At 54.0% G+C, this 24,587-nt stretch overlaps 1 protein-coding gene across 1 annotated transcript; it reads left to right on the forward strand.

Annotated features, from left to right (window-relative positions):
- The first annotated feature begins 16,196 nt into the window (after positions 1–16,196).
- DEPP1 (DEPP1 autophagy regulator) lies at positions 16,197–18,783 on the forward strand. Its single transcript, XM_039547736.1, has 2 exons — positions 16,197–16,475; positions 18,099–18,783. The coding sequence occupies exon 2, from the start codon at positions 18,100–18,102 to the stop codon at positions 18,781–18,783; it is 684 nt and encodes a 227-aa protein (XP_039403670.1). The 5' UTR covers positions 16,197–16,475; position 18,099.
- Positions 18,784–24,587: the final 5,804 nt, after the last annotated feature.

Consider the following 24,587-nt stretch of genomic DNA (forward strand, 5'->3'; position numbering starts at 1 on the left):
CCCCAGGCCTGGGATCCTGGCTGAGGGCCCTGCACCCACCCCCAGCCTCGGCCCCCTTACTCTTGTCCAGGTGCCCCCTCCCGTAGACACGGCCCCGCTCCGGGGGTGGGGTGGGGTGCAGACAGCGGTGAGAGGGCTGGCTTTCAGCTCCCCCACTAGTAAAAGTGTTCCAGCGCCACTGTTTGAAAACTCATTCTGGAGGGAAATGTAACCCTGCCCTCCCCCGGCAGTTCCTGGCCTCTGGGACCCTCTGGCAGGGCTGCCCGGGGGGGGGGGGGGCAAGAGGGGCAATTTGCCCCAGGCCCCGACCCCACAGGGGCCTCCACGAGAGTTTTTCGGGGCCCCTGGAGCAGAGTCCCTCACTCGCTCCGGGGGGCCCGGAAAACTCTTGCGGGGCCGGGCGCAGGAGCTTCTTCGCTCCCGGTCTTTGCCGGCGGGGGTCCTTCCGTTCCGGGACCCGCCGCCGAAGTGCCCCGAAGATCCGTGGCGGGCCCCCCGCCGCCAAATTACCGCCGAAGACCGGGCTGCACTTCGGCGGCGGGTCCCGCTTCGGCGGTAATTCGGCAGCGGGGGGGGGTCCCCGCCGCGGGTCTTCGGGGCACTTCGGCAGCGGGTCCCGGAACGGAAGGGCCCCCTGCCGCCGAAGACCCCGGGCCCCCGGAATCCTCTGGGTGGCCCTGCCCTCTGGCCAGGGGCCCCTGAGCGAGCAATGGGGCAAGACGCCTGGATGGAAGCCTGTGGCCGAGGCAGGGCTCTGAGCTGAATGCAGAAAAACCCCACCAGCCTGAGGCGGGGTCAGGCCTGGACAGGAAGCAGGATCCTGGCACAACCTGTTCTCTGCCCTCCCTCGCTCTAACCCCAGCTCAAGAGCTTGTGGGGTTTGCAGTCCTGGTGATGAATCTCCTGGTCCAAGGGTGATTCCTCTCCTCTCTGTTGGATCGGGCTCCAGCCAGCCAGTAACTACATTGCAAACCCAGCATTTCCTGCTGGCTGGGCTGAGAACTGGAACTAGCCTTGCTCTCCCATGGAGCTGTTTGAGGAAATGGCTGAGGTACATACCACCGCACAGAGCCACTCGCTGCCTGGATTTCCCAGCTAGGAATGAAACCTCAGAGCCGCCTTTCCCAGAAAGAGCACTGCACACTCAGATGGGCTGGGTCAGCGAGACGGAGTACATGACCGCTAGCTGTGGGTGAGTGTGCATGTGCAAGTGTGCTGATGTGTGTGCGCAGCTGTGAGTGTGTGCATGTGTTACCTGGGGTTCTTTTAACTCAAAGCTTTTGGTAACTTTTACTCTGTGTGAGGAGGTGTCACGAAATAAATCAGGGGAGACACGGCCGTCCGACGGATAGATGGCTGGCACAAACAGGACAACACAAGAGTGCTTTCACTTAAAGCTAAACTTTACTTAGTCTCAAGCACTTACACATGTTTGCAACAGGTTAGTAAAACAGCCCCAACCCTCGATAATTACCAAAGCTGAGTGTGGCCTTCGAGTGTAGGGTGACCAGATGTCCCAATTTTATAGGGACAGTCCTAATATTTGGGGCTTTTTCTTATATAGGGTCCTATTACCCCCCAACCCCCTGTCCTCATTTTTCACACTTGCTGTCTGGTCACCCTATTTGAGTGGCACTGTGACAGGCTTCCGCTGGCCAAACTTCCGTCTGCCAGTGGGGACCCCAAGATGCGTCCAGAGGGAGAGTCCCTGAAGAGCCTCTTCTGAGACGTCCCCCCACCTCAAACTTTTCCGCCTTATTTATACATTAGTAATACAATGACATATCCATTAAAGAAAACTTGCCAAGCAAGCAGTTTTTAAAGGTCAAGCAAGAGGTTTCCTTCTGATCATCAATTTAACCAGATATGGTTTTTTTTCTTCAGAGTATCCATGACTTGGGGCCGTAGGCACCAACTCCGTGGGGGCCCTTCAGTGCTTCCAAAGACCCGGAGCGACTGAAGGGCCCCCCGCCCCGAAAAGCCCTGCGAGCACTGGCCCGGCGGCAGTCCGGGTCTTCGGTGGCATTTCAGTGGCGGGGGGCCCTTCAGCCGCTCTGGGTCTTCGGTGGCATTTCAGCAGTGGGGGGGCCCTTCAGTGCTGCCGAAGACCCGGAGCAACTGAAGGGCCCCCGCCCCCCGGTCAATGAAATGTCACCAAAGACCCGGACTGCTGCCGGGTGAGTACAAGCAGCTTCCCCGCTTTGCCCCAGCCCCCCTGAATCCTCTGGGTGGCCCTGGGGCTGGGGCAGGGATTTGGGGCAGGGAGGGGGTGGAGTTGGGGTGGGGCAGGGGTGGGAGGGAGTGGGGCCTCATGAAAGGGGTGGAGTGGGGGTGGGGCCGGGGGCAGAGAGGGTCGAGCACCCACCGGCAGGAGCAGAAGTCAGCGCCTATGCTTGGGGTCCTGACAAACATTCCCAGAGGCACATATAGACAGACTTCCTGTTTTTCTAAAATACATATTTCAACATTCTTAGCAGGAAGGATGTGCACTGAAGCTGCCCTGTCTGTGGCAGCCAAAACCCGCTCCTCCTCTCCTACCTTGGTTATGCTGAGGCCGCTGCATGACCAATTTATAGCCTGCTGACTTGGCTTCTTTTAGCAACAAGCAATAGTGGTTCAGTACGCCCTGCTGACATGGCTACTGTTAGCAATAAGTAATAGTGGTTTCAGATACTTTACTGGATTGCCAAAGTCTCCCCGTACACATGCAGGTATGACTGTGCTAGTGTGTGTGTGCAGCTGTGTGTGCATGCAGGCATGAGTGTGCTGATGTGTACATATAGCTGTGAGTGTGTGCAGGCAGGTGTGAGTGTGCTGTGTGTGCAGGCAGGTGTGAATGTATGCGAGTGTGCAGATCGGAGTGTGCGTGCATGTGGATGTGAGTGTGTGCATGTGTGTATAGGTGTGTGTGTTGGTGCACGTACAGGTGCACACATACCTTGTCAGGGCAGCCCAGCAGCACAAAGCAGCCAGGGCCCAGGACTGAGCTGCTCTTCCAAGAAAGGCCCATCCTTCAGAGGGAGAGGGCAAGTGTCTGTTCTTCCCAGGGCCCTGGCATTGCTAGGGTGGTTCACCCAGACCCCTGCCCAGGAGCATGCAGACCCTCCCCTTCCGACCACATCACCCGCCCCAGGAACCAGCCCAACATACTGTCACCCTGAGCATAGTTCCCCAGTCTCGCCCAGTGCCCTGCCACCCTCACATCACTAGAGCCCTGGGCAAACAGGAGCTAATAATTATGCCATGACTTGCCCTCTGTCAGCTAATGGGGCCTCCCCAGGGACAGGGGAAGTGTGGATGCGTCTGACGCCAGCATTGGCTTGTTAGTGGGCTCCTGTTCTCGGCCAAAACCAAATGGGGAGAAATTGTCTCGAGTAAATTGTGCTCCATTTTGCTTATTTTCCTTTATACTCCACTTTGCTAGCTTTGAATTAGTAAGAAGAAATTGTTCTGAGTGTATCCTTTGCTGATTGTGTTAATGATTGTTCTTAGATGAATACATGTTTTATGGCTGTAATCACTGCCATATTTACTGTTTGATGTGTGAGTGAAGAATGTATGGTATACTGACATGGGCGGAGAGTTCTATGGGTCTGTCGTGCCTGGGCACCAGGACTATTCGGGGCCCAGAGGCCTGGCTCCAGCAAAGTTCCCCGCCTGCTCCCCCGTCCCCGCACACTCCCCCTGCTTGTCCTCCGGCCCCGCCTGCTGCCCCTGGGAGATTTAAAACAGCCTGGGGGCTACTGCTGCCACCCGGCAGTGCAAAGGGCCTACGTGGCTTCCTACGCGCATGTTCCATGTGGATGCTGGCACGTCCTTGCAGCCAGTGGGCTGTGCCGCTGCGCACTCTGTTTAATATGTTTTTAAATAAAGACCAAAGTCATGGATGTAATAAGGGGCAGCCAAGAGCTGCAGTAAAAATAAAAAGGAAACAGACAGTGCCCTGTGGAGCAACAACAGGGGTAAGGTGCACAAAGAATCAAGATTAGAAATGCTGAGCCTTAAGGTGGCTCTAAGTAATCAGACTGTCACTGTCACTTTAATAAAAGTACATGAAAACTCTGTGAGCACAAAAAAAAAAAAAGGCATTATAGTAATAATACTTCTCAACTATTACCTGTAAATAAATGTAAACGCTTAGCATAGCAGAAAAACTATTACAAACTGGTCTGATGTACATAGGCGCCGACTTCCCCTCTTTCCTGTGGGTGCTCTAGCCCCCCGCCCCCACCCACACTCCATCCCTTCCATGAGGCCCTCCCCTGCTCTGCCTCTTCCCACCCCTGCCCCGCCCCCATTCTAACCCCTTCCCCAAAGTCACTGCCCCGCTCCGCCCCGCCTCTTCCCTGCCTCCTCCCCTGAGCGCGCCACGTTCCCATTCCTCCTCCTCTCTCCCAGAGCGTTTGTCAGCAGCTGGGCGGGAAGCACTGGGAGGTAGGCAGAGGAGCAGGGACGGGGAGGGAGGAGGAGGAGGCGGGGCGGGGGGTGAGAGGAGCTTGGCTGCCGGTGGGTGCAGAGCACCCACTATTTTTTCCCCCGTGGGTGCTCCAGCCCTGGCGCACCCACAGAGTCGGCACCTATGCTGCTGTATAAAAAGGAAAACTGAGGTACATCACCTCATAACTGCACAGTGGAATAATTCACCCTTAAAAGGTAGAAGCCATTAAAATATGGCCTACCCATAGAACTAAACCACAGGACAGTATGGGGATAATTCCTCTGTTTTGCCTGCAATCAGCAAGAAAATTTGTAAAACAATAAGTATTTTAAGCAATGATCTGTTGCCCTGCCCCCCCCAAAAAGGGGGTAGAAAAATGTTTTTCTTGTCTTTCAGAACTTCAGAAAAAAATGGTACCAGCTGAGGAGCAACTCAGATTACCATGGATCTACTGTCGTGACAAAAATTATGTTTTGTGTTTGTCTTGTTGCTAGCATTGTTGTGTATCGTGTTTAAAAAAATTGCATTAGGAAAAAATGAACATACATTTTAAGCACAAAATAAGATTAACAAGGAAAAAAATGGCATGTAAAAACATTGGTTTCTGAAAAAAAATCTGTAATAATTGGCAAATCTTAATCAACTTCCAGCCTCCAAGCCCAGCTAAGTGTACTTGGGCCTAATAATCAGGAGAGAGGGCAGGCAAGTAGATCAGCGAATAGGCACTGCTAGAAATGCCAGCCCCAAGAGATGTACTCTCCTGTTGGGTGGATTCAGTTTCCTGTGGCCACATATTTACAAGTATGCTGAGATTACACTTCCTTTATGAAAACTGTTAAAGAAAAAGACTCAATGGGAATGGGGGCCGTGTAATCAGCTGAGCCGGGGCTCGACCCTCCTCTCAGCAGGAAGGGAGCCACACTGACTTGCTCCTCGTCTCCTATTGAACCGGTTGAACGACAGTAAACAGGGTTAGAAGGCTCAGGCCCTCTGGTGCAGGGCCGAGCAGTAAACAGTACAATGGGCTCAGGCCCTTGGTTGCAGGGGCTGAGCAGTAAACAGTACAATGGGCTCAGGCCCTTGGTTGCAGGGGCTGAGCAGTAAACAGTACAATGGGCTCAGGCCCTTGGTTGCAGGGGCTGAGCAGTAAACAGTAGGCGTATAGGCCCAGGTCCTTACACCGGGGTGAGGGGGAAAACTGCCACCCGTGAGTGGGGTGGCAGGGGGGACACAGGCCCACCCACTCCACTGTGTCCCAGCCCGGGGCCCTAACAGCGGCTATCACTGCCACTGGTCAGTGGGGTCCTGACCGCAACACACTGACATCGGGACCTCTGCATCTGTAGCCTGACAGGGGTTGGCTACCCCCGGGCTACTTTCCATTTCCCCCTCAGGGCCTACCTCGTCGGTTGCACCGGATCCAGGCCAGTCAACCTGCATAGGCTCCTCGGGACCAGGGCTTGGTGGCAGGTCCGGTAGCTCTTCCGGGAAGTCCGGCCAGACGTGCTCAGGCGGCTCCTCCGGGTAACAGCAGGGACGGGGAAGCCCCGGCGGCTCCTCTTCGTAGTGGGCGCGGGGAAGTTCCAGCGGCTCCTCCGGGTACCGGTCACGGGGAAGCTCCAGGGGTTCCTCGTCGTACTGGGCGCGAGGAAGCTCTGGCCAATCAGGGCAGCTGCCTCGGGCCCTGGAGGGTTCCCAGTCAGGAGCTCCCGCCGGCACGTCTGCTCCCGGCGGTGGCTGGGCTCTGACTGAGCTTTGGCGGCCTGCTTTTCTACTTCCTGTCCCACCCCTTGACTTCCGGGGGGCGGGGACTGGTGGTGGTGGCTCCGCCCACTTGGGTGTCTGGGAGGGAGCTCCCTCTGCTGGGCAGGAGGGGAGCCACACCGACTCACTACAGGCCGTAACAGGATTCCACCCTAAGTACTTTAAAGCAAAAAGCAGCCGCAGCTCCAGCTTTACACTTTCTCGAGGAGTCAAGGCCATTTGTTATCTGTCTGGCTGCTAATGACATGCTGGAGCCTGGAGCCGCCCCTGTACGTGGCACCCATAATAACAACGCTACACATCACAGTTAATTGGACAAAGAATAATTTAACCATCACACGGCCCGAATGTGCACTATACAGCACCCCCTTATTCAATGCTTGATATGGCTCCTTGATACAGAAAATGTTCTCCCCTTCATGGGGAAAAAAAAGATCTAGCCAGTACTATACTTGGAGGCATAGGAGCTGGAAGAGAAATATTAAATTCAGTGAAACGGGAAGCATTAAAAACTAAAGCCAGTGCAGTAGAAGCTTTCCACCGCATAACTGCACAAGGGCAAGAACACCAAATCACTGAGTTGGTACAGACAGGGGTGGACACGTTAAATCTACAGTGACACACTTGGGACTGCATCAATCATACATTTTGGGCTTACTATGCCAGAATGGTATAAGCCTATGCAATCATATGTATACACAAACACCCTAACATGTTGCTATCCAGGTAATTCGGGTTCGCCATGCCAGGAACCTGAACACCCTATGGTCTGTCCTAGCACTCCACATGGGTGGAAAAATGGGACCCCAGGATTTCCACAATGTCACTGTAAGATTTAGTCTCAGGCTTAACAGGGTGTAGTAAGCTGCGTAGCAGGGAGTAGGTTTTAGCCCCTACAACACTTAAGAATATTGGCACCTTCTTCGCTTCTGTAATGTCATTTGCCATAACAAAAAGCTCAAAACGCTCAGTATACACATGCCACTGCTCTATATTCTCATCAAAAGGTTCCAGTGGCCTGGTCAGAGTAGCCATGATTTTTAGTTTCACTTTCACAGTCAGTGCAAACAAGCAGGTTTTTTGTTTGTTTGTTTGTTCTTTACCTTGACTTCTACTTCCTTCTGTTACTGGAGCAGCACCAGGATCCCATCCATCGTCGCCACTTGTTATATCCTTGGGGGCAGCCGGTTTAGGAAGAAATCACTTGAGGCCAGACAGCAGACAGCTAACAAAACTACCATTTTATTTACAGACACAGAGCTCACCCAACCGGCTGAAACTGGCTGGGCTATCCCCTAATAATCTAACTCAGTTGCCATAGGAACAAAAAACATGACAACCAAATACACAACATTTACTATTTTATGTGTGAGTAACTGAGAAGAGACAGCTGGGGGGTGGAGGAATCAAGAGCATCAACTTTCTTATCAGAATCATCTGGATAGCAAATCTGTGACCCTAAAGCAAATGCATACATCCCAGGGACAAAATAAGGAGTTGAGCCAGAATCATAGATTATTAGGGTTGGAAGGGACCTTAAGATCATCTAATCTAACCCCCTGCTCAGAGCAGGACCAATCCCCAAATGGACCCCTCAAGGATTGAGTTTACAACCCTGGGTTTAGCAGGCCAATGCTCAAACCACTGAGCTATCTCATCCCCCTGCAGAGGGATGAAATAAAAAACAGCTACCAATCTTCCTGGTAACAACTCAAAATAATGCTGATTAAGAACAACCTTGAATACCTTGAGGAGTTCTTGTGGCATCTTAGAGACTAACACATTTATTTGGTCATAAGCTTTCGTGGGCTAAAACCCACTTAATCAGATGCATGGAGTGGAAAATAGAGTAGGGAGGTATAAATACACAGCATATGAAAAGATGGGAGTTACCTTCACTTGCCCCATAACCTGGCAGAACACAATGCCATCCACAGCCTCAGGAACAACTCTGACATCATAATAAAAAAGGCTGACAAAGGAGGTGCTGTCGTCATCATGAATAGGTTGGGGTATGAACAAGAGGCTGCCCGGCAAGTCTCTGACACAACATTCTACAGGCCATTACCCTCAGATCCCACTGAGGGTTACCAAAAGAAACTGCACCATCTGCTCAGAAAACTCCCTGAAGAAGCACAGGAACAAATCTACACAGACACACCCCTAAAAGCCCCGACCAGGGATATTCTATCTGCTGCCCAAGATCCATAAACCTGGGAATCCCGGATGCTCCATCATCACAGGCATTGGCACCCTGACAGCAGGATTGTCTGGCTATGTAGACTCTCTCCTCAGGCCCTATGCTACTAGCATTCCCAACTATCTTCAAGACACCACTGACTCCCTGGTGATCTTCCAGAAAACACCATCCAAGCCACTATGGAATTAGAAGCTCTCTACACCAACATTCCAGACAAAGATGGACTACAAGCTGTCAGAAACAGTATCCCCGATAATGTCATGGCAAACCTGGTGGCTGAACTTTGTAACTTTGTCCTCACTCATAACTATTTCATATTTGGGGACGTGTACCTTCAAGTCAGCGGCACTGCTATGGGTACCCGCATGGCCCCACAGTATGCCAACATTTTTATGGCTGACTTAGAACAATGCTTCCTCAGCTCTCATCTCCTAACGCCCCTACTCTACCTGAGCTACATTGATGACATCTTCATCATCTGGACCCATGGGAAGGAGGCTCTGGAGGAATTCCACCAGGATTTCAACAATTTCCACCCCACCATCAACCTCAGCCTGGACCAGTCCACACAAGAGATCCACTTCCTAGACACTACAGTGCAAATAAGCGATGGTCTCATAAACACCACCCTATACCGGAAACTATTGACCGCTATACTTACCTACATGCCTCCAGCTTTCATCCAGACCACATCACACGATCCACTGTCAACAGCCAAGCTCTAAAATACAACTGCATTTGCTCCAATCCCTCAGACAGAGACAAACACCTACAGGATCTCTATCAAGTGTTCTTAAAACTACAATGCCCACCTGGTGAAGTGAAGAAACAGACCGACAGAGCCAGAAGGATACCCAGAAGTCACCCACTACAGAACAGGCCCAACAAAGAAAGTAACAGTACACCACTAGCCGCCACCTACAGCCTCCAACTAAAACCTCTCCAATGGTTCATCAAGGATCTCCAACCTATCCTGAAAGACGATCCCTCACTCTCACAGATCTTGGGAGACAGGCCAGTCCTCACTTACAGACAGTCCCCCAACCTGAAGCAAATACTCACCAGCAACTACACACACACAACAAAAACACTAACCCAGGAACCAAACCCTGCAGCCAACTCTGTCCACATATCTATTCAAGGGACACCATCATAGGACCTAACCACATCAGCCACACCATCAGGGGCTCTTTCACCTGCATATCTACCAATGTGATATATGTCACCATGTGCCAGCAATGCCCCTCTGCCATGTACATTGACCAAACCAGACAGTATCTATGCAAAAAAACACATGGACACAAATCAGACATCAAGAGTTGTAACATTCAAAAATCAGTAGGAGAACACTGGACACTCAATAACAGACTTAAAAGTGGCAATTCTTCAACAAAAATACTTCAGTAACAGACTCTTGCAGAACTGGAATTAATTTGCAAACTTGACACCATCAAATTAGGCCTGAATAAAGACTGGGAGTGGATGGGTCACTACGAAAACTAATTTCCACCTGCTGGTACTCACACCTTCTTATCAACTGTTTGAAATGGGCCCACCTTGATTACATTGGCCTCATTAGTACTACAAAAGTGATTTCCACCCCTTGTCAACTGTTGAGAATAGCCCACTTCCACCTTAATTGAATTGGCTCGTTAGCATTGACCCCCCCACTTGGTAAGGCAACTTCCATCTTTTCATATGCTGTGTATTTACACCTCTCTACTGTATTTTCCATTCCATGCATCTGATGAAGTGGGTTTTAGCCCACGAAAGCTTATGCCCAAATAAATTTGTTAGTCTCTGAAGTGCCACAAGGACTTCTCGTTGTTTTTGCTGATACAGACTAACATGGCTACCCCTCTGAAACTTGAATACCCCGTGATTAACAGCTGCAGTGTGATACAGCAAGGTCCATAGGCTTGTATGGGAACTTACTACTATAAAAGAAGGGTGTATTGCTATGGGATTTGGGGTTTGTTCTGCATCAACATTGGAGATTCAAACGCGTTTGACAGAGGCCCAGCTCCCCCCCGACTCGTGTGCAGTTTCAGCTGGCCACTGGAACTGACCGAGCAACACTAAGGACCGGTAACTATAAGATCCAACTGCAGAACCTTTTGGTCTGTGTGAATGGAAGCATATGCTGATTTTAATGCTTAAATTGTACTCTCAATAAATGCGGCATATTGCCTTATCCCCTTCAGAAAGATTCAGTGCGCTTCTTATAAGCATAACAGTGTATTGGCAGTGAGGGTAAAATTCCTGAACCCCAGCTCCCTGAAGCTGTTCAGGGGACCCCCCCCAAATGCACCCAATCACACCAGTGCACACATACCTGCAAGCTCACACACACAGACGAGTACCGCACGTACACCCATGCATACACACACAGAGGAATACCACAAGTGTGCGCACACACACACACACACACACACACACACACAGGAGTACCCCGCACGTGCGTGTACACACACAGGAGTACCGCACATGTAGACATGCAGACACACACTGAGGAGTACTACACACACATGCACACGCACAGAGTACCACAAGCATGTGTGCGTACACAAACACACACATACATACAGAGGAATACCACACACACACACACACACACACACACACAGGAGTACCGTGTGCACACATACACACACTCAGCTCTGTCAGTTAGACCCCTAACTCTGTCAGTTCCAGAACCACCTAAGGCCTCTGCCTGTGAGCTAAGCAAGGCACCACCACCCATGTGGGACAGAAGCAGCTGGCCCCATACCCCGGCCCTAGCCGGCCCTCCCTGTCACACAGACGGAGCCAGTGCATCCCACTCTTGCTGCCAAACCGCTGCCATGGCAGCCAGCCAAGTAGCTTCCACTGAGCTACTCCCTGTTTCCAGGTACCCTGGCCACCCCAAGCCCTGAGCCGCTGCAGTGACCCTGCGGTTGGAGAAGTGGCCATTGATAGCAAATCTGTGTGGTTTCACCCTCTGTGCCTCCCCAGCTCTGTGCGCCTGGCACCAGGGCTGGATCAGGGCTCTCACGTTGCCATCAGCCACAGCAGGAGTGGGTTCTCCTCTTCGCCGCAGCACTGCTTGTTCAAGGAGAGCACTGGGGCTGTTTATTCAGCTCCAGGCTGGACACCAAGGTCCTGGCCTGGGAGCCAGATTGCTTGGTGAGGCTTTAGAGTGACAGGCCTACAGTAACAGCCCAGCCCTAGGCTCAGCACAGCGAGGGCTCCTACTCCGGAGGTGTTGACAAGATGTCTCCAATGTGTGGGGTCCTGGCCCCCGGCACGTGCTGAGCAGGGAGGAGAGCACATTGTGGGGACTCATTGGCTGGCAGAGGGCAGTGCCCACACTTCCTGCCAGTGTCAGCGTGAGCCACCGCTAGCCAGGCTGGGCTGTGTGTCAGCGAGACCACGCTGCAGGGGGCCCAGCCAAGAGACAGCCTCAGAGCCTCCACATGCGGGGACGTCTCACCAGCCCCACACACGCTCCCATCAACAGTCCCAGCTGGCCCACATCCCAGCTCATATGTCTCCGTGCAGGGGGCCTCACTCGGGCGACTGTCCCACCAGGCACTACAGAGCTGCTCACAGAAGAGGGGAGACGTAACCATGTTTCATTGGGCCCTGCGTTTATGGGCTACCACCTGGGATGGGCAGTTCCTTCTTCACAGCTCTGGACCCTGCCCTCTGTTACCTTGGCAGCCAGCACCAGCTCATAGGCAACCTGTGGTGCTGGGCAGCACGTCACCTCCTCTGCATCAGCTGCCAGTCCCACAGCCCTGACTGTGCCTTGGCATGCAGCCAAGTGACAATGGGCCCCAGCCTTAGCTGCCTCCCTAGGGCAGCCAGCCACACCCGTCCTGTGCTCAGGGAGAGCAGGAATGACCGGCCAAGCACATCCTGCCCAGCACTGCAGGACTGCCCAGGCTGAGTGGGGCTGCGGAGAGCCCTGTTCTCCCTTCAGATCATCCAGAGGAGTTACACGGAAGCAGACACATGGGCCAGCCCATGCAGCCAGGGTCTCTGGGTCAGCGCTAGCCTAGCCCCCTCATCCAGCGGGCCCTGGATGCTGACTGAAGCTGCCTGGCAGGGCCCCCAGCCTTGGGCTCTGCTTACTGCCGTCAGGCTTGGTCCATGGCCTCATAGTCTGAGGTCCTTCCAGCTCCTCATGCTGCGGATCCACACCTGGAACAAACAACAGAACAGTGGTGGGAGGGGGCAGGTTAGAAGCCCCAGCCTAAGCTGGGGGAGCCAAAGGGTCTGGGCGTCCCTAAGGAAGGGTTCACCCCACAATGTTCCCACACCGCTGCCCAACTGACCCAGCGAGAACTCAGCCTGCCTTCTCTGCAGGCCTTTTCTTTGCAGCCCTGACCCTTCGATGTGCTATCTCCCCCTCCAGGGGAGTGTCCTGCTCCCACAGGACCCAAGGGCTTATCCACACATGGAGCTATTCAGAACAGCCATTCCTGAAGAACTCCCTGTGTGGCCCAGGCAGCTTCAGTCAGCATCCAGGGCAGGGAGATGTACAAGGCAGGGAGAGGGATGCAGCCACCTCTGGGGTGGAACACAGTTTAGGGCAAGAAGTGAAGAATAACATACCCAGTTGAAACTGCAGTGGGAATTTCAGTCAGGGGCTGTGTAGGAATGGGGTTGGGGCATGGGAGGTAATGCCCCTGCTGACTGCCGGGAGAGCTTTGATGACCACAAGTGCTCATCACCAGTTCCTATCTTGGGGAAGGGCAGCCGCTCCCTCAGCACAGCACCCACAAGCAGTATGCTGGGCACTGGCCCCTGGGGAGTCTCCCTGATGCATTGGGGCCTTTTCTGTAGGAATCTCCCATGCAAGGCCCAACCCTGCTCAGCACTTGCCAGGAGCTGTATGCTTCCAGGGGGAGTTAAGGGATATCTGTTGTCCTGCGCCTTGCACACTATTTACAGCAGGGTGGGCGGGCATGAGGCAGAAGCATTTCATGCTTTGCTGGTGCCCAGGGCTGTGCATGGCGCAGGGCCCTGGAGACGCAGGCTCACAAGGGCTGAGCTGGGTCACAGTTATGTGGCCAGGAGCCGGGGTAGCTCCCTGGGTTTCCAGTGGAGTGGGTGCTGACGGGACCTAGAGTAGAAGTGGGTTCAGTAGGGTCAGAGCAGAACTAGGCCCTGCATGCATGGGAGCAGACTCAGGCCCCATGCTCTGTGCCCTATGGGCATGGCAGGATCCGTGCCCAGGCAGTGGCAGCCTGCATTTTGGGAGCACAGCGCCTGCTCGGCCATGCCTGAGTACGCCCCACTCCCCTGGCCATGGCATTCACCCATGTGCGCCAGCAGCCACCTCCACCTCCCAGGGCTGAGGGCCGGGGAGGCAGATTCTCTCGTTCTCACCCTGCATCTGCAGGAGGACAGGCCACTGCCCCTCAGTGAGCAGCTTGCCCTCTCCCTAGGCTACTGCCAGAGGAGATAAGAATAGCCTCGGCAGAGGGGAAGCGGGAGGGGTGGCCAGCCGCTCACGCCTCCCTACGTGCTCTGCAGCATGGCAGTGGCTCCTCAGAGGAAGGGCTCCCCCCGCCGCTCCACCTGCGGCTCCACATGCACTTGGCTGGGACGGAGCAGCATGACCGGGGGCACGTCCCATGCGGAGAACAGCTCCACGCAGCCAAAGTCACGTATAGCCGGGCTGACAGGGGGCATGCAGGGAGTGATCTGTAGGGAGAAGCCAGGGGCCTCCCAGTTCCCTGTCTGCATCCCAACCTGGCTATGCCCTAGGGCCCAGAGCGCACACAGCCCTGGTGCAAGCAGGTCACAGGAGCCCCAGCCGCTTCCACCAGGGCCCGACGGATCTGGAACTCCTCCGGCCACCTGCTCAACGCTATGCAGATTGCACTGCCAGATTCAGCCTCCTTTGCCACCTCTGACCATTCTGCACCCCGCTCCTAGTGCAGCACACCCACAGCCACACCCAGATCCCAGTGGGAGGGCCCCATGGTATCCGGCCCCAGCCAGCCCCAGCACTACACTGAGCTGAGAGCAGCTGTCAGGCCCCTATCCCTGCTGGAGATGCCACTCCAAGGAGACATGCATCTAGCCCCAGGATGTCCTGTGCTGCTCCACTGCCTTGCAGGCCTGGGCTGGGCACATGCCTGAGGAGGGAGGCGTGGAGCAGGTTGGGCTCTAGCACTCTCCTTGGGCAAGGATTTTGGCAACTCCAGCTCTGGTCCCTCAGGCTCCGTTAACTTCTTCCTACAGAGGGAAAAGCGTAGGCATGGCAGTGCTAGTGACTGGTCCAAGGCTGCTCAGCAGGGCAGTGACAGAGCTCGGAATGGATCTCAGAGCCAGGCTCTGCACTGGGCACACACTGCCCCCTGTGGCCCTGTTCTGGAAAAGGGCTGCCTCAGCTGGGAACTTGCCCCTGTTTGGCTATTGTGGTTAGAGGTTGATAGATGTTTGGCCGCATGTGCATGTTCCCTCTGTGGGTCGCCCCAGCCCTGCACAGACAGTTGGCACAGCAGACCTTGTGAACTTCCCAATGACCACAAGATCCGTTAAGGGATGAAATCACCCAGCCAGGTTTATTGTCGATGAAGCACGTGGACAGTGGGGCTGTGAGCGCTCGGCTGGCTATGCAGCCCTGTGACATTCCCATCAGAGGGGATCGGGTCCTGGAGAGAGGGTCCCCCCCATGGTACCACCCCCTTGCCCTCAACCACTGCCAGCTGGTGTAAAGTGCTGGAGTGCTATTGACTCCAACGGAGCATTGCCCATTCACACCAGCTGGGAATTCAACCCATGGACTCCAATGGAGCGATGCCCATTCACACCAGCTGGGGATCCAACCCATGGACTCTAATGGAGCGATGCTCATTTATTCCAGCTGGGGATCTGGCCCACTGACTCCAATGGAGCGTTGCCCATTCATACTAGCTGGGGATCCGCCCCATTGACTCCAATGGAGCGATGCCCATTCACACCAGCTGGGGATCCAGCCCAGGGACTCCACTGAACCTACGACTGATTGACACCAGCTGGGGATTTTACATCACCTTTACATTAAAAAAGTGATTTTCCTGTTTGCGTTCGTAACTCTGAAACTGTAGAAAGGCCCCAAAACTTGGTGCCATTTCCCTTCCTCAGAGTTCTTTTTACCCCACTGCTCCAGAGCTGACTGGTGTATGGAGCCTGAACCCTGGTCTCTGTGACAGCGCTGTACAACGGCAGGTCATTCCCTGTGCTCCTAGCTCTCAGGGTTTCATTTTGCTCATTGGCCCATCCCCCTAAGCCTTGGGAGATTTGGGGATTTTTTCCGCAGAATTTCATGACAATGGAAACTTGGCCGCGAACACACAGGCCATTGGGAAACTTTGCACATTAGCAATTGCGAAAACAGCTTTGCTCAAAACGGGCTTTTCCAGGGAAGATGCTTTGCAATAACTGGACAGATTTCAACCCTCAACATGCTCTGGGGCAGAGCCTTTTCAATTCTGCTGTGATTATTTCGGTCGCCTCTTGGGTCCCTGCAAAAATAGATTTCCAATGGGAGCTGGGGTTTTTCCATAGTGCACTTAAAAAACCTCAAAGCCTCAGCCCAAAGCTGTGCCCAAGAGTAGTAAACTGCCTAAGTTCTCCCCATGGAATAGCACAATGTGAATACCCCTTCAATCAACAATAACTGAAGCTGCTGGGATATGAATCTGAAAGATAAACAGTTGCTGAAAGGTCACAGAAGTTACCCAGGCCCCTCCTTCTGCTAGCCTGTGTTTTTCCTCCGAGGACACCGTGCCCTCCTGCTTTCCTGAGTTCGCCTTGTTCACTGTGGTTTCTATTTTAGGTAGCTGCTGGCAGTGAGTTATAGCCACTGGCAGGAAGGTATAAATTCAGGCGCAGGAGCAGGGCTGTTGAGCAACATCCTGGCCTTGATTTAATACACTGCTCCAGGCAATACACTGGGAGGCGAGCAAACGCACAGGATTGTAAGGAAAGCTCTCTGCCCCTCACAGCAAACAGAGGAAGTATCAAGGATTTCATTCCACAGCTAAAAGACTATGACCTCTTTTCTTATGAAGACAGCAACTTCGCACACACAAGGTAACGTGATGCGGTTTCTCACGGTAGTAAAACGAGGGATTAGCGTTTAGTACTGTATTGCTTTGTATCCTAACAGCTCAGCTGGCTGAGGAATAAAGGCCAAGCTGTGTCGATCCAGCCCAGATTGAAAACCTAGGCATTGTGGAGTTTGAATCAAAAAGAAAATAGCCGCCTAGCCTGTCTGGCTCCATATGCAAATCTCTAGGCAAACGAACACCATTCTGCAGCATGGGAACAAGCCCATCTACTTCAGTGCTAATTGGCCTGTACAGTCAGGGATCCAGACTGTCCAGTTTGAAAGGGCAACAGCTTTGCCAAAGCCTAGATCGCTTTGAGTCCTGCCCCGCCTTTGTCAGCTGCAACTGACAGGAGGCAAAACTGTCTTCGGCTCCAGCTGGGTTACAGATAGGGTGACCAGACAGCAAGCGTGAAAAATCGGGACAGGGGATGGGGGGTAATAGGCACCTATGTAAGAAAAAGCCCCAAATATCGGGACTGTTCCTATAAAATCAGGACATCTGGTCACCCTAGTTACAGAAGGACTCCCCCAGTTTGACAGGGCTAAGGATTCTTTGCTCTCTGTGCTTTGTGTAAGGATCGTTGAGTGGCAGGAGAATCACCTTTGCAGAATGGGGAAAAGAACCAGATTTGCTGGACAAGGAAGGCAGGCCCCAAGTTAACCCTTCCTTGGCAGTCTGGGTGAATGGGCACTTTGCATTCAAACAACTTCACTACTGCACATCAGACTGAAAAGCAAATTCGTTATTCACCGGCTCCAGCCTTGTGGATGCTGAGCTTCTTCTGGCTGTGCTGTGTGTTTGTACAAACCTGGCTGCTCAAACTAGCATCTGGCTCCAACTGTGGCTGAGCATTTATTGCCTCAGGTGTTTTTCATTTAGTTAGTTTCTTCTGCCTCCGCGGGAGTGGCAGCCTCCTGAGTGGGTCATTGAAAGTGGCATCTTGAGTCTGAAAGCAAGAACCTCTGCTGCCTGAGCTGAAATTCCCAGATCCACTATCCATGGCTGCAGCAGCTTCATTGAGTTTCTGTGTCCTAGTCAATAGACGGGACAGCGTGTTGCCCGGATCTGGGATTACCGGAGCATTTCATGATGGTGCGTGCCAACCCAGCAGCTGGCACATTGGGATCCAGCCCCACGCAAGGCCAGCTGCAGGGCTGTCTGTGCACTGGCACGGCTGGGTAAGCCAGCTACCTTTGGCATCGGAACAATTGACCAATGGTTGAGGTGGATTCTCCATCTCTGAAAATTTTAAAATCAGGATTGGTTGTTTCTCTACATACAAACTCTGCTCTAGGAATTACCGGGGGGCAGGTCTCCAGCCTGTGTTCCACAGGAGGTCAGACTAGATCTTTGCACGGGTCCCTTCTGGCCTTGGGATCTGTGGATCTCCTGAATGTAAGAGTCACTTCAGTTTATGGTATGCACAGTCACTGGGTCTGACCCTGCTCTCAGGGCAGCAGTGTAAATCCGGAGTAAGTGGAATGACTCTGCATTTACACTGGGGGAAGTGAGGAAAGATTAACAGATGTGACAGCAGGGGTGGGGATGGGGTATTCTGACAGTGACCAGCCCAGAACCTCATTCTCTCTCTCTGTCTTTGCAGCATGAGAGCCAGGCGGCTGATCTCCGTGACCCACCTGCCTACGATCAGCGAGATGGGGGAGATGCTGTTTTTGGGAGGGAGCCATGCCCAGGCCAAGGAGCCCCTGGCCGGGCTGGATGAGTACGTTCAGTCCATTAGCCAGCTGGCCCAGCCATCCTCGCTGTCCTGCGGGCTCCCATGTCCTTGCCAGAGCAGCCAGAACAAGCCTCACAAGCCCCAGAGGGCACGGGCAAAAGTGGCCCAGAGCGGGGTCGCACTCCCCAACCCTGAGAAGGTGCAGGGCAATGCAGCATCACTGCAGGACATCACAGCCCAGTTCAACCAGCAGCACAGCCCCCTGGGGCTCCCCGGCTGCACGGACCCTCTAGCCTGGCTCTTTGGACTCTCAGAAGCAAAGGAACAGAGCCCAGGACTGCGGAGACGAGTGAGTCCTGCTCCCCGCTCCTCCCAGACAGGCACCGACACAGGCTGCCCAGCAGCCCCCCAGCAGACGGCTCGGGGGAACCTCAGTGCCACCAGCGACCCTAGCAGCGCAACCCAGAAAGTGAGCGGCCCAGTCCCGCCTCTGGAGCGGAGATGCCGCTGGCAGCGATCACGCAGGCGTCCAACTTTTCCCAGCTGTGTGGTGAGGGGTAGGCCCAGCCGGGCCCAGAGCACCCGCCTACCTGTCATCTATGAATTGTGATGGACTGTAATAAAACTCACTTGTAAACAGTGCTCTGTGCAGCTGTTCTCTGGGGGTCACTGCCCGGGCGCCCAGCCCCAGGGCCTGCCTGGACTGTATAGACGCACACCGCTCAGCAAACAGCACCCCACACCTCTTACCAGCCCCACACCTCTCTGGCCAGGGGCCCAGGCCTGCCCAGCAGCCAGGCTCTGCCAGGGGTCTCCTCACAGCAGACAGGCACTCAGAGGGCAGGGCACAGGGTGCAGACTGTGCTTTCCAGGCGTGTAGGAGGATGTTGTCCTGAGTGACGGGCACACAGGCCAGCCGGAGCCTGGGCGGGCATGATCCTGGCTCAGTCCAGCTTTGTGCTGGGGGCTCCCGCGCTTCCCAGCTCAACAAAGGGATTAAGTGGAGCGCAGTGCTCAGCAACTACCACTGTGCATCTCTGTCCTGACACTGCACCGCTGTCCTGACCCCCTGATCCCACTCTGCCCAGACACTGCACTGCCCCCGTGGCCCCTCATCCCCCTCTCCACCCTGACACTGCACTGCTGCCCTGGGTCCCCCTGGCCTCCACTGCACCGCTTTCCCCCCACCCTGCCCTGACACTGCACTGCTGCCCTGGGGCCCCCTGGCCTCCACTGCACCGCTTTCCCCCACCCCGCCCTGACACTGCACTGCCGCCCTGGGGCCCCCTGGCCTCCACTGCACCGCTTTCCCCCCACCCCGCCCCGACACGTCACTGCTGCCCTGGGTCCTCGGTGGCTCCCACTGCCCCCCTTTCCCCCACCCCGCCCTGACACTGCACTGCCGCCCTGGGTCCCCCTGGCCTCCCACTGCACCGCTTTCCCCCACCCTGCCCTGACACTGCACTGCTGCCCTGGGTCCCCCTGGCCTCCACTGCACCGCGTTCCCCCCTCCCTGCCCGGCCACTGCACCGCTTTCCCCCACCCCGCCCTGACACTGCACTGCCACCCTGGGTCCCCCTGGCCTCCCACTGCACCGCTTTTCCCCACCCCGCCCTGACACTGCACTGCCACCCTGGGTCCCCCCAGCCTTCTTCTGCCCTAACACTGAACTGTCTCCCACAGCTCCCCCATCCCCACCCTGATTTTGCATTGCCACCCAGGGTTCCCCCAGCCTCCTTCTGCCCTGACACTGCACCAGCTCTCCCAAGCACCCTCGCTGCCCTGACACGACACCACTGCCCTGGCGCCCTCTCTGCTCTGAAACTGCACTGCCACCCTGGTCCCGCTCGCACCTTCTCTGCCCCATGCTGGCAGGTGACATGTAGATTGCAATCTCCCCTGCTGATGAGGTTAGTTCTCATGGGGTCCTGCTTCCCAGCGGTGGACAGGGAGGAGGGTGATGGGGCAACCCGACAGCCAGCCACCCTGCTCTGGTGCACTGGAGTCCTGCATGCACACATGTATATGAGGTCACGTTACTGGCTATGGCTGGCCCCATGGAGGGGAGACGACAGTCCTGCCAGAGCTCCCATGGCCAGAGCCTGACTTAAGAACAGAAGCAGGCGAGCTGGGCTGGGGAGTGAGCGACTCCCTTCCGGCCAGCTCTGTCTGCAGCTTGCATCATCACATGGGGCACACGCACATGTCACGTCGGGCAGCGTGTTGCACATTAGCAGCGCTGGCACACTCCCACTCCCCTAGAGGCGGCCCTGGGCAGCGAGTGGCCCAGCCAGAGAGGAAACTTTGCCCACTAAGGTAAAGCTTGTCTGGGCAGGTGCCAGAACCGCTTTGGCTCCTGCTCAGCACAGCGCCATGGGGACTAAGGCCTGTCCCAAACCGCCCCCTTCCAGAGCCAGGCCCACTGCTGTAACCAGCCTCCGGGTACAAACCCAGAGTGCTGGGGACAGTAATCCAGCCCCAGACACTGCTCCGCTGGGGAGGGGCAAGAGAGACTCCCCTGCACAGGCCTGTGACCGCAAGGTACCCAGGGTTTACAGGCACCTCTGGACTGGGAGCACTGGGCCACGGGCCCTGCAGTGATGAGAGCCAGATGAGATGCTGCAGAGGAACAAACACAAAGTGGGCAGGGTGCGGGACGCCTGCTTTTGGGATCAACTGTTACCAGATGTGCCCGTTACTTTGGGGTATGCTCATTTATTAGGGTTACTCTTCTGGGGCGGGGGGCGGGTTCTGTAATTCTATCAATGTGCTGCTTGTGTCACTTGTGTGTTCATATGGAGCTCTACTCCTTCCTTCTGCAAGTCCCCTCCCAATGGAGCTATCCTGCAGGACCTAGGTTCCCCAGGGCTGGGTTCTTGCAGCATTTCCAAGCTGTCACCCTCATAGGCCTTTGGATTCAGCAGACTGGGTTAATCAGCACCTCCAAGCTGTCACCCTCATATGCCCTGGGCACCGCACCCGAATAGAGTACACCAGTGATGAGCTGCCAAAATCTTAACAACCGGTTCCCTATAAAAAGTTCTGATTTAAGGGGGAGAGCGGGGGAGGGGCCAGGGCAGGGGGAGACATACTCGTGGGGCCCCTGCAGGGCCTGGGGCAAATTGCCCCACTTGCCCCCTCAGCAGCACTAGAGCTTGCAGCCCCCTTCCCCCTTACCTTGCCGGCAGCAGGATGACTCCGGAGCAGAGCTGAGCTGCCCAGCTGATGGCGGCTGGCCACGCTGCAGCTGGGGGGAAGTGGGGGAAGGGCCAGAGGAGCCTCAGCCTCCCCAGCTGGGAATCCTGGGAGCAACAGCATGATCCGGCCCACGGACCGGAGTTCTTTGCCCACCCCCTGGCCCTTTAACAACCAGTTCTGCAAGGAGGTCTAATTTTAGCAACTGGTTCTTGGGAACCGGCTCCAGCTCACCACTGGAGTACACCTGAGCAGGCTGGATTGAGCAGCACTTTCAAGCTGCCACCCTCATATGTCTCAGGTTCAGCACATCCTTATCCCCACTTTCACGTTACAACTGTTCTAGTAGTAACCCACTTGATGAGCAAACCCCATAGGATTTTTAGGCGCTGCAGGGATCTTTAGCTTAGGTACGAGGAGTGTTGCTGCAGAGCGAATGGGGAAGCCAAAAAACATCCACGGGGGGAGGAGAGAGAGAGAGAGAGAGGGAGAGAGAGAGAGAGAGGAGCAACCAGCTTAATCATGAAAGTTATTTATTGCCAGGTAATAACCATAGGGGAGCCAAACAAACAAAACAGTGACAATATTAAATCTAACTAAAATGTGATTATAAAAGTCAGATAACTAATCACACAAGTCAGGGTCAGAAGGCTATACCTACAGAGAGAGAGAGAGAGAGAGAAGAGAGAGCTGGGTTCTCACCAATCCTGTGAAACTTGAACCAATCGGGGGTCCCAGGTGGCGATGGTAGCTGAGGGTCCAGAGTGCTGGAGACAGGCAGAGCACAATCAGTCAGGAGAAGATGAAGTTCCAATGAAAATGATGCAGATTTTGGATCCGGGCATCAGAACACTTACCTGAGCATGAGTAGGGGTTTTGTAGGGAAAGAACAATGGTTCAAGGGAGAACACTAGATTTGTTTATATGTAAACTGATGGCTCAAGGGAGTATACCAAAGTTGTTTTGTAGACAATAACTGATCATTCTTGGCTATGGGTGGTGTTCCTTGGAGGGAGCTCACAATGCAATTAGGGAGCTTCACTATTTTGGATACCAATAAAGGATTTATTACTAGAATTGGTCTGATAACTGCTGAGCTGGGTGTGTGCAGGCGCGGGTTCATTAACATCTGGAGCAGAGATCCCCCATCATGCAATGCTTCCCTGCTTTTCTGGTCCCAGAGTTCTGTGCGGTTCTTGTCTTGGAATCTCTGTTCTCCAGTCTGTATCGGGGCCGCCCAGAGAATTCAGGGGGCCTGGGGCAAAGAAATTTTGGGGGCCCCTTCTATAAAAAAAATTGCAATACTATATTCTCCTGGGGGCCCTTGTGGGGCCCACAGCAATTTGCCCCACTTGCTCCCCTCCACAGGCGCCCCTGGGAAAAATAAACCTTCCGCATTTCGGCACAAACCCAGTTTTGAGAAAACTTCTTTACAAGGTATCACTGGTTCTCAGCATCAGCTAGTGCTAAAAGGCACTAAAGCTCATTAAAAGGGTTGGACAAATATTTTCCATCAAAACTTTTTCTGGATCGAAAACTAGGGGTTTTTAAAAAGCAGAAAAAAATTATGGACAATGTCTGCTTTCCTTCAAAATTTGTTGTGTATTTTTTAATTGAAAAGCTGAAATTAGTCTGCCAAAACCTGAATATGGTTTGAGGTTTCAGAAGAGTGTGGCCAAATATTTGCTGCTTGCTGTATTTGATTGTTTAAAGAAACAATAAAAAAATTCTGCTTAAAAAAAAATCCAAAACTTTTGAACCACCTCAGCTTGTAACCAAACACCTGAGCCCATCCAGGCAGAGATTTTTCCAGGTTTCTGATACTCTGCTGGCTTCCTTGACTCATATCTGTCTCCATAACTTTGGGTTCATTTAGGTTAGAACATAAGAACAGCCATACTGGGTCAAACCAAAGGCCATCCTGCCCAGTATCCTGTCTACTGACAATGGCCAATGCCAAGTGCCCCAGAGGGAGTGAACCTATCAGGTAATGATCAAGTGATCTCGCTCCTGCCATCCATCTCCACTCTCTGAGAAACAGAGGCTAGGGACACCATTCCTTACCCATCCTGGCTAATAGCCATTAATGGACTTAACCTCCATGCATTTATCTGTTTCCTAGAGACCAGCTCCATGAGGTCCCTCAAAGTGGAGACGGTTACTGTGGGGTTGTCTTTAGTATAGCTTATGTACATACTCCACGAACTGAGCATTTGAGCTTGTTCCAGAATCTGGGATGAGCCTATGTTGTGAAAACTGAAATGCTCAAAATAGCACATGCATGTGAATGGACACAGGGTGTTAAAATTAAATTAACCCAGGGGTTCTCAAACTGGAGGTCAGGACCCCTCAGGGGGTCACGAGGTTATTACTGGGGGTCGTGAGCTGTCAGCTTCCACCTCAAACCCCGCTTTGCCTCCAGCATTTATAATAGTGTTAAATATATAAAAAGGAGTTTTCAATTTATAAAGGGGTGGGGGTCGCATCAGAGGTTTGCTATGTGAAAGGGTCACCAGGACAAAAGTTTGAGAACCACTGAATTAACCCCTCTGAAGCCTCAGGGAATGCAGGGGAGGGGGGGGGTCTCCCTTGGTAGGGTTGGGAAGGATATTGCTCTTCTCATGTGATCCTTCCCCCCAGTGGCTAATTTTAAATGAAGCTACCCTCCCCTGAGATGAATCTCCCTATGGCATTGAAATTACGTGTAGACTATAATTTGGCATTTGAGAAGTGAAAGGGATGGTAGCCCTAATGGAAAAGCTAACAGCTTGGCTCTTCTGCAAGCCTCAAACTGCTGAATGAGCTTTAGGGTAGGGAAGGCTCTGCCTCACAAACAGCCTGGCCCTGCCCCCTATCTGACCTCCACCCACGTCCTGCCCCCGACTGCCCCCCTCAGAATCCCTGACCCATCCTGCTCCTTGTCCCCTCACCGTCCCCCAGAGACCCCACCCCCCCAACCACCACCCTGGGACCTCACCCCTGCTCCCTGTCTGCCCCAACCCCTAGCCACCGCCCCCCGAGTCCTGACAGACCCCCCCCCAGAATGCCCACAATCCAACCCCCCCATTCCCTGCCCTCTGACCACTCCTCCAACCTCTGCCCCCTCCCTGTGCCCTGACTGTCCCCAGGACTCCCTGCCCCTTAGCCAACCCCAGCCTCGTACCCCCGGCTCCCTCCTCACCCGGAGCCTCAGCGCGTCGCTGAACAGCTGCAGTGTGT

Source organism: Mauremys reevesii, linkage group 7 (genome assembly GCF_016161935.1).
Source record: "Mauremys reevesii isolate NIE-2019 linkage group 7, ASM1616193v1, whole genome shotgun sequence".
In the NCBI taxonomy this organism is placed as follows: domain Eukaryota; kingdom Metazoa; phylum Chordata; order Testudines; family Geoemydidae; genus Mauremys; species Mauremys reevesii.